General features: G+C 51.0%; 1 protein-coding gene and 1 long non-coding RNA gene across 4 annotated transcripts; one reads left to right on the top strand and one right to left on the bottom strand.

The window, feature by feature from the left end:
• Nucleotides 1–2,442: 2,442 nt before the first annotated feature.
• On the top strand, nucleotides 2,443–10,743 carry RPN1 (ribophorin I). The gene is made up of 10 exons (XM_068694361.1): nucleotides 2,443–2,716; nucleotides 3,435–3,499; nucleotides 5,050–5,356; nucleotides 5,861–6,070; nucleotides 7,027–7,219; nucleotides 7,553–7,652; nucleotides 7,919–8,057; nucleotides 8,250–8,369; nucleotides 8,848–9,093; nucleotides 10,157–10,743. Exons 1-10 carry the CDS (start codon nucleotides 2,501–2,503, stop codon nucleotides 10,337–10,339), a joined length of 1,779 nt encoding a protein of 592 aa, XP_068550462.1. The 5' UTR covers nucleotides 2,443–2,500; the 3' UTR covers nucleotides 10,340–10,743.
• LOC137862374 (uncharacterized) lies at nucleotides 2,712–13,154 on the bottom strand. 3 transcript variants are annotated; one of them, XR_011100213.1, is made up of 3 exons: nucleotides 4,371–5,054; nucleotides 3,527–3,622; nucleotides 2,712–3,081 (listed from the first exon to the last, which is right to left on the bottom strand). It is a non-coding gene; the product is annotated as an uncharacterized lncRNA (long non-coding RNA). The 3 variants fall into 3 exon arrangements; XR_011100212.1 differs by lacking the exon at nucleotides 2,712–3,081 and adding an exon at nucleotides 12,885–13,154 and having other exon boundaries at nucleotides 3,101–3,622; nucleotides 4,371–4,558; XR_011100211.1 differs by lacking the exon at nucleotides 2,712–3,081 and having other exon boundaries at nucleotides 3,101–3,622.
• Between the last annotated feature and the right edge of the window lie 442 nt (nucleotides 13,155–13,596).

Here is a 13,596-nt window from a genome sequence, read left to right as displayed (position 1 = left end):
ACAAATTGCTCTTCAGGATGACACAGCTCTGACTTTGGCATCGTCCCTCTACAAACTGAAAAGCGTAGGGTTTTTCCTTGGGTACGTTTCTCATCCTGCCAGAGGAATTTATTAGACTACTCTCATCCTTCAACCCTGGCAGACTGCTTGGCTGGCACCAGCTCTGTTGGGGGTATTCCCCTCCCAAATGCTCAGTATCCCTGAGGGGGACATGCTCTCCCTGTGGCACATCATCTGGGGCTGGGGTATCACATGTGGGTGGCAGAGGGGTCTGGTCACCTCCCTCATGCTGCCTCCACAGCTGGGCCGAGAGGACAGGGTCGGGGCAGGGTGCGAGAGGCAAAGGATGCCGGAGCCACGCCGGCACCGCAGCCTGGAACAATTAGAGTGCAGCATCTGGCCAGGGCCCTGCAGGACTTCTCATGTTTAAAACCAGCCTCTCCCTTCCTGCTCGGCGCAGCCCACGAGCTGTTCACAGACGTAACCGGCAAACCCGGCCAGGGGCCTGCTTCTCTGATGCCTTCTGCAAGCACATTAACTGAGCCTGTACACAAGCAGCCATAGCCTGACACCATTTCATACTTGCTGTCTGCAAACTTCAACATGCAGGACAGCAGCAAGGGAGGCCTGCAGCGCAAAATTTGTCCTACAAGCAAGAATCCTAAAGGCGATGGTTTTTCAACCTTAAGATAAATTTATACTTAAACAGCAGGGCTGAAGTCTTGGAACAGACACTATACAGACTCAGTATGACTCAATTATCACAATTAGAAATGGATCTGAGCACGGGTTTAGCATATAACAGCCTGATTCAGAGCTAGCCAGAGTCTGAGATGGGTCAGATGTTGAAACGTCGCATTTGCTGGCGAGCTCAGATCAAGGATCTGGGCTGAATCCATCAGAGAGCAACCTTTGGCCCTGGATGTAACAACTGAAGCCCAATTATCTCCAGACACAAGGGGAATGTGCATTTCTTTCTTTCCCTCCCTTTGCCAGAAGAAATTTCCCTGAGGGAGAGAGGGGAAATTAAGGCTGGAGCTGTGTGTGTTATTAAAGCCGCAGTCTGGAGTTCATTTACTCCCTGTGACATGGAGGCTGGGGTTGGAGGAAGGACAGCGACAGCCGTTCCTGGGAGAGGAGCTTTCCACAGCAAAACCAACCCAGACAACCGGAGGGAGCCCCCAGATGTAGCACTGCTGGCCAGACTTAAATTAAAGCCAGCTGCTTGCTTCAGCCATCCATGTTTCACAGTTGTTTCTCCCCTAACTTGCCCACCCAGTTCCTGCAGCCCCAAAGCCTGGCTCTTTGGAGAAGATGGCAAAGATAAGGATGTTTTTCCTGGAGAGCAGGACCTGGAATGTTTCCCTAGCTGGAAGCATGAGCCAGAGGAGCTGGACACCCATCCCTGCAACCAGCTCCCGCTGTGCTGGGGGAAGATGTCATCCAAAACACGTTGACAAAACCACCCTCTTGCACTAGGACACCAACAGGGCCAGCTGCCAAATTCACAGGTCTACTGCCTAAATAAGCAGACACTGAAGTCAAGAAGACTTCACACTTTGGGAGGACAGAGAGCAGAACGGGAAGGCCAGTTAGAAGGCGATGTTGTTTGGAACATAAGACAAAGAAACACCCCATTTTATTTAGCCTTTGCCAAGGGGCTTTTTGACTCCAGATCCAAACTCACGACGTGTAGGAAATCCCCTTCTGATACTTGGCAACCTCACGCCAATTCAGAGGATTATCTTTGTGACTCACATTAAGATACTAAAGAAAGGCCAAGCCCTGGATCACATTAGGGAAACATGAAAAGTCTGTTGTCCCACAGGGCTCACAGGCTACAGCCCCACTCTGTGGCAGACAACATCCGATCCTTGCTTTTATCTGCTTCAGATGTTCGGGAGCAAAGTGTCAGCCCCCCCTTCCTCAGCCGTGTTAAACCACCACCATTTTCCTTTCTCCATCTCTCTCTGCCCAGGTCAGTTCAGGGTGAGCCACTGTGCCTTTGCATCCTGTGGCACCCTGCTCTGGCTTCATGTAAGTATTATTAATGATTTTTAGGGGAAGATTTGAACTCAGCTTAAAACCCACTGGTGTTAAACCTGGCCTAGCAGGGCAGCATCCACCTCCTCACCCCGCCAACACCACAAACCATCCCAACAAACAGCTCCATAGCTCTGCCAGGAGGCACAGCGAGGCTAGGGACCGTGCCCATGGAGTGAGAACAAAGAGTTTTGGTGCTTTTAGCCATTTTCCAGCCTCCCCTGCTGGCTCCCAGACAAAACGCAGCTTTTCCTAAATAAAACACAACCCACCCTCCCCACCCCGCCTTTCTACTCAGGCACTCCGCCGGCCACCTTCCCCCGGCGGGGGTCCTCAAGCGCCACTGGGCGCCGCCATCACGCGCCTCCTCCCCCCGCACTGGGCGCCGCCATCTTGTGCCCTCCCCGCCCAGCGCGGGCGCCGCCATCTTGTGCCCTCCCCGCGGCGTGAGGCGGCCATGGCGGGGCTGCTGTGGCGCCTGCTGCTCTGCCTGGCGGCCGCCGCCGCCGACCTGCAGCTGGACGAGGCGCGGCGCACCCTGGACCTCAGCACCCACCTGGCCAAGGTCTCGGCCGAGCTCAGCTTGACCAACGCGGCCGGCACCGCCGCTTCCACCTTCCTGCTGGCGCTGGAGCCCGGCCTGGAGCCCCGCCTGGCCTACCTGGGCGTGCAGGTGGGCATCGAGGGGTAACGGGGGGGAGGCTTCAGGAGGGTCCCGGGGCTCCCCCCGGGGCTGTGGGGTGCCGTGGGCACGGCTCGGGCCGGCCCGGCACCGCCCGCACAGGACACGTCGGCACTGCCGCCCCTGCCGCTCCCCCGCCGGCCCTGAGCCATGAAACTGTGGGGTTTGGGGGTTAAACGGGACAATTGGGGCTGGGGGGGAGAGGAGGGAGATACCAAGGGGTGAGGGAGCACCCACGGAGCGCCCTGTGCAGCCCCTGCCCCGAGGGACTCCACTACAAGCCCCACAAGTGGTTGCATCCATCGGCTCCTGGCTTGCTGGTCACAGATTCCCACAGCTTTCTCACTCCTTATCCCCTAAAAACACGCAAGACAAGCAGAGAAAACAGTTAACCAAGATGCTCGTTTGCACAAATTAGTGACTGTGCTGGCTTGGGGACCAAGGAATGTAAGAAGCGTATAAGACTCCAGCATCAGTTCTGGCAGTCCCACCACAGTGTACTAATGAAAACAGCTATGAAGGCACTATATAATAAATTAAAAGGTATCTATCTGTACTGCAAACTCACTTGTACTCACTCACACTTGTAGCAGCTTGTACTTTCTGTGGGGATATCCCCTTAAAAAGAAGATGGGAGCTATATGGGGGTTACACTAGTCATGTTAACTCTTTTAAACAGTGGCATGCTGATCAATCTGTTTTGGAACAGGTAAAGGGTGAGGAAGAAGAGGAGAACACCTTGGAAGTGAGAGAGACTAAAGTTAAAGGCAAAAGGTGAGTGTCACCCCCTGAGGTCAGTACCTGGAGTTATGCATCCGTGTTGCAACATCTTCCTCAGGGCAGGGTAGAAGTATTCCGTAGTCCTGCATACCTGCAGATCCTTCGAGTCCCTTGTTCCTGAAAAGATCAGTCTGTACTCAGGCTGCACCCAAGGGCACAGGAAAGCCAGGGTGCACAGTTAACTCAAGCAGCCAAGCCCAGTTCCTGCAGCCCAAAATGCCCTAGGAGTTCATTCCCCTCCTTCTGATGCTCTTTCCTTGGGAGGTAACACGTGGCTTTAGATCTATGCACTGAGCCAAACACAAGCAGCACATACCTCCTTCCCACAGCCACCCAAGGATGCTAGTGAGAAGAAAGTCCTATAAGGGCCAGAATGCCTCTCTTAAGTGCAGCTCAGCTGCCTTTAAGGGGGTTCAGCTGTGCTCAATCTCTTGCACTTTCTGCCTTAAGTAATGTCCTGTTCCTTCATTAAGGGACAGCAGGTGAGAGAAGCATTACAGCTACAGTCATGCTCTTCCTTATTGCTACCATCTGGGGCCTCAGATGATTGGCAGTGATGATGACAGAGAGATAAGTGCTCTTTGGCTGCGTCCCCAAAGCACTGCTCTTAGTCCGTGATATCAGGGAGTCCCGGGGTGCTGGGTGCTGTGCCCAGCACAGGCCTGGTCCCTGCTGCAGGAGCAGCTTTTGCTGGCTTTTGCCTGGGGCTCTGCTCTGCCAAGATTCAGATACTGTGCGTATGTTGTAAGCCTGGGCAGGCACGTATTTATGAGCCATGACTGCTGAAAAATAAAAGGTGCTTTTAAAGTGGCTTGGAAGCGTGGTGCTGCTGAATGTTAAGGAGTTAATGTAACGGTGCAGTTACCTTGCTCAGATGGGCCAGGCTTCACGTGATCCTGCTCCTGGGCAACCAGGCATGGCTTGGAAGTCCTTTGCTTGCATCATCTTGGTCCATCTCGTGCATAATTACTGGTTTGGTAAAACCTCAGCCCTTTCTGTAGTACCTCAGTCCAAAGCCGTGCTTATTTTCAGACCGTACCTTAATTTCAGCTCCTGTGGGCAAAAAGCTGAGAATAAACATATTTTGTGGGAACACGTGCTTAAAATGTTTGATTTGTCTTCTGAACATTCGCACATGCTTCCTCTGATAATCATTGCTCTTGTCGTCTGAAAAAAGAATGGAAAAACCCTGCTGAAACATGCTTTATAAATGCAGAAGAAGGGAGGGCAGCACGTCACCGGTCCATTTCCAAAATGGGACTGGGACCCAGGTGTCTTTGTGAAGCAAAGGCTGTAATTGTGCCTGAACACATTTCGCCCTGTGTTGCCTCTTGTCCTGCTTCCTCAATCTAGAATAAACACACCCGCTCTGATAAGACATCTGGTAGGCCTCTGAGGAGCAAATACAGCAATGGCTGCTATCGCACACCGTATACACGACACAGAATCCCAGAAGAGTTCCCAGCCACAGGGGATCTCGCAGGGTTTGGACCTGATTGCTCTCTCGGGGAGATCTCACCTGACTTACCTGTCCTCTCTTCTAGTGGAAAATTCTTCTCTGTGAAGCTGCCATCTCCGTTGGCACCAGGAGCCAAGGTGCGCGTGTCTGTTGAAATGGTTTTCACGCATGTCCTGCAGCCCTACCCCACCCACATCACCCAAAGCGAGAAGCAGTTTGTGGTCTTTGAAGGAAATCACTATTTCTACTCGCCGTACTTCACCAAGACCCAAACAACCCGGGTCAAACTGGCCTCCAGGAATGTGGAGAGCTACACCAAGCTGGGCAACCCTTCCCGCACTGAAGACATGATTGAGTATGGCCCCTTCAAGGACATCCCTCCCTACAGCCAGGTAAATGTCCACACAGACAGGTCGTGGCTCTTAAGTGAGCGTCACGCAAACATCACACCTGAATCTCGGAGGCTGGTGGATGGAAAGCAGAGGCTTTGCTGTAAGAATTGCAAATAAGTCTGGGTCAGCCCATTTTCAGGCTGGGAACGTGTGCCCTGACAAGGTGCTTCGAGTACCAACAGTACTGACTGCTGCCTGGTGTCCCCAGAACAAACCGAGGTGGTTTGTGCATGGTTTTCCCAGGGGTGTATTTGCAGTGGGGGAAGAAATGCATCTCTATTCCCCTCCTCACCGTTACAGCTCTGCCAGACGTGCAGGATGTGACCTGTGACCATGGTCTCTGGTGTCCTACGTGAATTGGGCTGGGGTGGCTCAAGGCTTCCCATGCAGAGTTCTCTGTAGAGTTTGTCAGGGAAGTTTCTCTCGGGAACATGGAGACCCAAAATTGGGAGGGGAGGTTGCTCCTTACTTCGGGGCTAATAAATTACCTTTTCTCCTTGCTAGGACACTCTGAAGGTGCACTACGAGAACAACAGTCCATTCCTGACCATCACCAGCATGACCCGAGTCATCGAGGTGTCTCACTGGGGGAACATTGCCGTTGAAGAGACGGTTGACTTAAAGCACACGGGAGCAGTGCTGAAAGGGCCCTTCTCCAGATACGACTACCAGAGACAGCCAGACAGCGGGATCTCTTCTGTTAAGTCTTTTAAGGTTGGCATTTTACATGTTTTTACCATGGCTTCCCCCTTTCTTAAGGATTAAAGAGAAAAATAAGAATACAGTTGTTCTCTTCTACCATACCTAAGTAATAAAGGAAGATAAAGCTCTGACCTGTTTTCAGAGAAAGATCATACCAAAAAGCCAGAAGTGGCTTTTGGAGGTAGAAGTAGGAAGTTACATGCCTTACTGCATCTGATGGCCAAAGAAGCCATATATACCAGGGCACGTAGTGTTTTACCACATTGTCACCTCTCCAGTCTCAGGGAGACTCTTTAAACTCCTCAGTCCTCTGTACTGACAGCTCTGCTTTTCTGTTTCCACTTTACAAGGGCCCTTCATCCTTTCCTTACCCTCATATTTCCAGAGTTTCCTTTTCTATCATATCATATTGAACAGTAATCGTTGGAAACTCACCCATTCATTCCTTGCTCACGAAGCACTCAACAAGACAAAGCTGTGGCTCTGCTAGCCAGGTATGAAATGCATTTGTGTCTCCATCTGAACCAAAACCTTCCTCGCTGCTTGAGGCCTCCAGGATTGATTGTTGTAATTCTCTAAGGTGGTGCAGCCAAACAGAAATCTCATTTTGCTGAGTGTGAAGCCAGCAAGCTCAGTGATCTAGGAGCAGTGGGCTGGAGTGAAAAGAGAATTGCAGTCCCGGTGGGTGAGATGAAATCCCCTGCTGTCTGGTATATTTGGAACTGGGCTGGAGAAAGTGCTGATTTTCCACATTCACTTAGAGGCCAGGTGATTTTCGTCCTGGCAGTCAATTCTGTGGCCAGTCACTTGTAATAGCACAATTTTACCACTCAGTGAAACTGAATGGCCATTTTGTTGTCCCTGATGTGGCAGTACTGTTTTCTTGATGCTTAACAGCTGTTAGGGTTTCTGCCAGTTCCAGTGGAAATAACTCCTTGGTGGTGCACTGACCGTTGCTTCTCTCGTAGACCATTCTCCCGGCTGCTGCTCAGGATGTCTATTACAGAGATGAGATTGGAAACATCTCCACCAGCCACCTCCTTGTCCTGGATGACTCCGTAGAGATGGAGATCCGTCCCCGCTTCCCTCTTTTTGGGGGGTGGAAAACCCACTACATCATCGGCTATAACCTGCCAAGCTACGAATACCTCTACAATCTCGGTGGGTGCTACAGGGGAAGGGAGTAAGAAACCTTTGTCTCTGTGTTTAACTGTGGTTGCTGTACAGTAAAGAATTCAAACCCATGGTACACTGCACCTTAGCAACAACAGTTGCTAGGAATTATTTCTAGAATATGGAAATCCATCCCTCTTTTCCGTGCTTCTTTAAGGTTCTTGTAGACATCTGGTTAAAATACAGGTTTAGCGAACTACTGCCCCCTGCTGCCCGATGTATCCATCCAAATTCTGCTTTTGCTTCTGTTAGGAGCTGAGCTTCAAGGTTGCCCTTGTTCTTCACGGAATTGTAACCACCCTCTGGTCTTCATTCTCCTAGGTGATCAGTATGCTCTGAAAATGAGGTTTGTCGACCATGTATTCGATGAGCAAGTTACGGACTCTCTGACTGTCAAGATCGTCCTGCCAGAAGGTGCCAAGTAAGTGTCATTACTCCTGCCTTGTTACTGCAGAAGATGCTGTGTTGGTGGCAATTCTGCCTGCTCTAGTGGCCTGCGGACAGTGAAACAACATCGTGACTATGCACGTAGAGGAGACCTTGGAACACAGCTTTGCTTCCTTTTAGAGTGGTGTTCAAACCACATAATTGGCCTTGTGCTAGAGGCCGCAGTTGGCCAGCCAAGTGCTAGGTTACATCACCTCAGTCAGTGTGGAATCATACAGGGCTGCCTGGCTTTATCCACAGGAATATCCATGTGGACAGCCCCTACGAGATCAATCGTGCTTCAGACGAGCTTCACTACACATACCTGGACACTTTTGGACGCCCGGTTATAGTGGCACACAAGAGCAACCTGGTGGAGCAGCACATCCAAGACATAGTGGTGAGTGTGGCCTCTCCGCGTGCTTAGCGTGACCAGTTGGGCCTCCCTCATTCATCATCATGGTCAAAACATCCACACTGGGCTTCAGAAATAAAAACCTCCTGAACCACACAGCCAGTTCTGCTGCTGCCTGAGGATTTCTCCCCTGTAGTAACATGGATCACTGCTCAGTGCTTTGAACTTCTCTCCTAGGTTCATTACACCTTCAATAAAATACTGATGCTGCAGGAACCTCTGTTGGTGGTCGGAGCCTTTTACATCTTGTTCTTCACTGTGATTGTCTACGTGAGGCTGGATTTCTCCATCACTAAGGTACAGTATGAGGAAGAACCTTTAGGAATGTTAATAGATTACTCAGTTGATGGTTGGAGATGTTTCATGGCAATAATTCTCCCTGAATATTTCTGCAGATCGGGTACCCTGCTAGACGATTAAATGGAGCGCAGTTTTTATGCTACCTGAGCGCTGATACTCATGCAGGGCTTGAATTGGTGTACTATGACTAATTTGATAAAATTAGATAAAAAGGAATTTATCTTTGATAAGCGGGGACATCTGCAATTCTCTTTCTGCAATGTTTTTTACTTACCTTTTGTCAAGCCATTTGTTGGGCTAGGACGAATTCTGAAAGGTACTTGCCCTAGCCAGTCCTTGTACCATTCGCCTAATTGCTGTCAGTTGACTAAATTGCAAAGGGTGCAGTTTCTGTAATAGTTGTGTGGCAGATTGCAGGCACAGCTTGATGCAGATCAAAGATACTACTACTTGGGTCTCTTCTGTCCTATTCTAGGATCCAGCTGCTGAAGCTAGGATGAAGGTTGCCTGCATCACAGAGCAAGTGCTTACTCTGGTGAACAAGAGGCTCGGGCTGTACCGTCATTTCGATGAAGCAGTGAATAAATACAAGCAGTCACGAGACATCTCCACCCTGAACAGTGGCAAGAAGTCTTTGGAGACCGAGCACAAGGCCCTGACTAATGAAATAGCTGCTCTGCAATCTAAACTGAAGACAGAAGGCTCTGACTTATGTGATAAAGTAAGATTTTACTTTTCTTTTCAAGTTTTTCTGCTTTTGGCTGTTAAATATTCTAGGCAACGTAATTTAAGGTTTAATTTCTGCAGCTTGTATCTCTGCCCTTCCCCTCACTACCTTGATCCCTGCCTGAGGGTGTGAAGATCAGCTTTTTCTTTTCCTATTTGCAGTAATCTTGGTTATGCAGCCCTGTAAGTGCTGTTGGTGAAACAGCTGCTCGCAATGTTTCTTAAACAGCCCCTAAAACCTGCTGCATGGGTACAGGTTAACATTTTTCTAACAAAGTCCTGATGCTTGTTATTGAGCTCATGGCAGTGACACGTGGGCAAAAATAGGAACTATCAACACATTATCAGTTCTGACGCTGCTACTCACGCCAGCCAAACCAAAATCTTCTCCCTAATCTCCTACTTTCTTGCATGTGTGAATTTGGTGCTGACAGATTTTTAGTAACACGATGCTCCTCAGGGGGTATTTTGTTGCACAGTGTTGAAAGCTGTGACAGAGTGAGCACACCCACTGTCCTTTCCTCCATCCACTGCATTTCAACACTTACCTGGAACAGCCACCTAACCCCAAGCAGGGGACATTTTAATCTCCAAGGTCCATTCAACCAACAGACACCTTTCTTAATCTGTTATCTCCAGGAGTAGCTCTGTCTTTAATAGCGCTGCTTCTCACACACCATTAACATTAACTGCAGGGGCACATCTTCCAGCTGTCATAGTTGTGATTTAGCTTAAAGCCTTTAAAATCCATCATTAAGCACTCTTTAACAGTCATTGCATCTGTTTCCTGCCAGTATGGCTCCTGGGTCCTCAGAGCCACTTTATCTGCGCTGCTTAATTATCCATTCATGAGCTGTTCCTCATAACGTGATGGCAGAAAGAGGCAGCAGCTCAGGAGACAATATTCAGGGACTGGAGACATTTCCATTTAGCACTGACTTCATCTTTTGCTCCAGCTCAATCATCTCTTCTATTTCAGCTTCACTTAAGGGTGTGTGTTTCTTTTTGTTGTTGTTGTTTTCTCCTTTCATATTCCTTTCCTTTCTCACTCCTATAAGGTAAGTGAGATTCAGAAGCTGGACAGCCAGGTCAAGGAGCTTGTTCTCAAGTCCTCAGTTGAAGCCGAGCGGCTGGTGGCTGGCAAGCTCAAGAAGGACACCTACATTGAGAATGAGAAGATGCATTCCAACAAGCGCCAGGATCTGGTCACCAAAATTGACAACATCCTCGACGCACTGTAACGCTCCGGTTTAGCTGTCGGGTGAAGGGAGATGAGAAGCCTGGGACTGGATACACTTTGAGCCAAAACTCCATCCCAGCAAAATTAGGGAAAAAAAGTTGCCGTGAAAAATACCTGCGAGTATGTTTTATTTTTAGATTTTGTTCTCTAGAGGCTATCTGCTCAGCAACATTTGCTGTGCAAGGGACCACGCTGTCATGCTGTTGGGCTGGGTAGCAGGGTTTCGTTACCAGAGGTGAGACTGGGCCTGGTTATAAAATAGTCTCCTGCTTTTGGTTTTCCCTGTACAGATGTGCCCTGACTAAACGCACACAAACAGCTAGTCTGAGCGCAGACACATGGCAAATCCAAATGTTGCATCTCCAGAAAGAATTAAAGACACCTTTGTTCTACTTTGAAATAAAACCGCCACTGCCTCGCCTTTTTATGTTGGGCTCGGGGTGGGGGGGAGAGGCTGATGGGTTGGTGCAGAGGTGCTGGGCATCCCTGCCCCTCTGCAGTCTTTTACTTATTTAGAAGGAATTGTGTAGGATTCACAGGTAGCAGGATCCGTCCTTGTGCCTGTCACATCCAGACCAACAGAATTCCCCTTGCACCATCCACTAAGCACATTGCTTTTGCAGGTCCTGCACCACCTCAGTCCTATGTGAGGGGTGGGCAGTGCAGTTCTCTCTGTCCACCCTTATCCCCACTCCCTGCTATCAGGGGATGGAGGAAGCAGACAGAAGGCAGCATGCAAAGTACAAACCTGTCCTGCTTGACATTGTCCCTTTCGGCTGCTGCCCAAATAGCCGTGACTTTCCTTGTAGGTAATATGGGTTCGATCAGTGGTTCCTCCTGTCCTGACTTACTAAACGAGGAGGGGAGTGCAGGAGACCTGAAGCAACCAGAATTAAGCTGTAGCCCATTCCTACTTCCCAGTCAGGATGCTTTTCCTCTGCAGTGAGGAGCAGGAGGATCAATCCTGCGCTTTTCCCCAGAGGTTCATCGCATCCTCCCAGAAGCAAGGGCCTTGCCTCTAGCTGCTGCAGCCAAACATGCTCATGCTAACTCGAAGGCAGGGGAAGCTTAGGGAAGCTTTTTGGGAGAAGCCTTGGAGGTGCAGCTGGTCCTGCAGCCATTTCAAACAGGTTCTGCCTCAAATCAAACACCACTGAAGCCCTTCTCTGCTCACCTCCGAGTGGGAGGGAGGGTTTACAACCACGTGCAACTCCCTGATGATTTCGGTCACGTAAGAAACAGCACCTACCTGCTGCCCTTGTTAAACGATGTTGGGCAGGAAGGGGCCAAGGCAGGGAGAAGGAGAACCCTGTGGCCTCACCACCCCTACGGTGACTGCACCTGGCCCCACTTTGAAGTCCTGCTTCCTCCTCCCTAATTACCTGAAGCCTCACCGCCTGCCCCAGGGCATTCCCAGGCTGGGGCCAGCCCCAGAGCCCAGGCACACAGGACAGGGGCACGAGGAGGGTATTGGCTCAGGGCTTCTCAGCCTAAGTGGGCTTTGGCATCGCTGGGACCCTGGAAAGCATCCGTGGATGCTGATCAAACCTCAGGCAGAGAGATCCCTGCAGCAGGGTTCTTTGAGGGTTTCAGACCACCACCACCTTCAGCCCAGGTTCTGTGACCTCAGGGTGTTCAAGGGCAGCCTTCCAAGCAGCCTGATCTCCCGTGGGTACAGGGAGCTCCTCGGGCCCATAGCACCAACGGGGCACGGTGGGATGTTATGCCTCTCCGTCCCTCTCCCAATTTCTTGATCAACGCCACAGCTCAGCCCTCATGCCCGCTGGGCAGCTTCAGATCCTGCTTGTTAACGGAGGCTGCGGCTGTAGAGATGCCAGCTATAAATAGGGATGAGCGCAGACAGCCCCAGAATAAAAGGCCTCCGGTCCCCAAGGAGAGCTGCCCCAATTCCAGGGGCTGAAAATAAAGCAGCTGCTGTGAGGAGAGAGGCTTCTCTCCTCCCTCTGCAGCTCCTTTCTGCTGCCCTCCTCGGGCCCGTTCAGTGCCCCCAGAGCTGCTCACACATAGGGGAGGGTGACAGAGGGCGGGTGGCCCGGGATGTCCCCACTCTGGGGCTCGGTGAGGGCTTGTGGGGTGTTTAGAAGACCCCAGGGAGGCAGGCTGTACCTCTGTGTTCCTGCACCCAGCCCCCAGGTGAACCAGGCTGATGCATCCATTAATACAACACACTTTTCAACTGGGTTGTGAAATAGGATGGGACACACGCTGTGACACTCCCAGGGTGAGCTGCATCCTCCCAAGAGGTCCCCAGGCTTTGTACCTGCTCCCCTGTGCCTGCAGCCTCCGTGGCTGCTGGGGACCCCCAGTAAGGAGGCACCCTGTACCCCCAAGGATACGGCCCTACAAGAAGGGCAGCTGAATTTCCACAGCCTGTGACAACAGCCTGCACCAGCACATACACCGGGGAACCCTTTAACAAGCACTCCGCAGCAGAGTGACCCAGAAACTGGAGCAATTTCTGGATCCCTGCAAATTTACTCCTGAGAATACACTATAAAAATAGGAAAAAATACCACACCACCTACCAGGAGCTGGAGGAGAGGCAGAGAAACAGCAGCTGATGGTTGCAAACAGGCCAATTAGGGCTGCAGCTGTTTACCTCCTCCAAATTTAAAGGTTGCAGCCCCCAACCTAAGGGGTGGGGGAGGAGAAAAAGGGCTAATTTGGTTTGTAATGGTCCCAGTGCATGTAGGGCTGGGGCTCTACAGGGTCCTCACCCCCCGGTGGCTAGTCCTTGCCAAGTCCTGCTGAGAAATCAGGACCATTAAGGCTGGAAAAGCCAGGCTGGGTTTTATTTCCATGTCTGTGAATGAGCAGGGGGGCTTTCAGCACCTGTGACCCTCCAAACCCCTGCATGTGCCCCTCATGTGCTGCTTGTCACCACACAGATCCCTCGGGGCCGGTGGGCTTCGGGGGATGTCCCTGCACTCTGCCTGTGCCTGATCCTGGCAGGATGCTTCCCCTGGCAGCTTGTCCAGCTCCCTCTGTCCTCTCCCTCATCTCTGAGGGCTCAAGAGAATCCGACTTCAATCTCTCTCTTGTAGCTGGGTTGGACAAACCCTAAAAGCATCCAAGGAGGTTTCAAAATGATTTCCCTGCTCAGACCCCAGCCACAAGCAGAGAAGCAGTCCCCTTCCAGGCACGTGTCCCACTGAGGATGGGCAGCCCCACAGTGTCCCCCCCAGCAAAGCCATCGGGGAGCTCAGTCTCTACTCCAGGTAGCTCAGGGTGCGCTTA

The sequence above is a fragment of the Anas acuta genome, chromosome 11 (assembly GCF_963932015.1).
Source record: "Anas acuta chromosome 11, bAnaAcu1.1, whole genome shotgun sequence".
In the NCBI taxonomy this organism is placed as follows: domain Eukaryota; kingdom Metazoa; phylum Chordata; class Aves; order Anseriformes; family Anatidae; genus Anas; species Anas acuta.
Note: the sequence above shows the minus strand (reverse complement) of the source record. Positions and strands in the feature narration are given on the sequence as shown.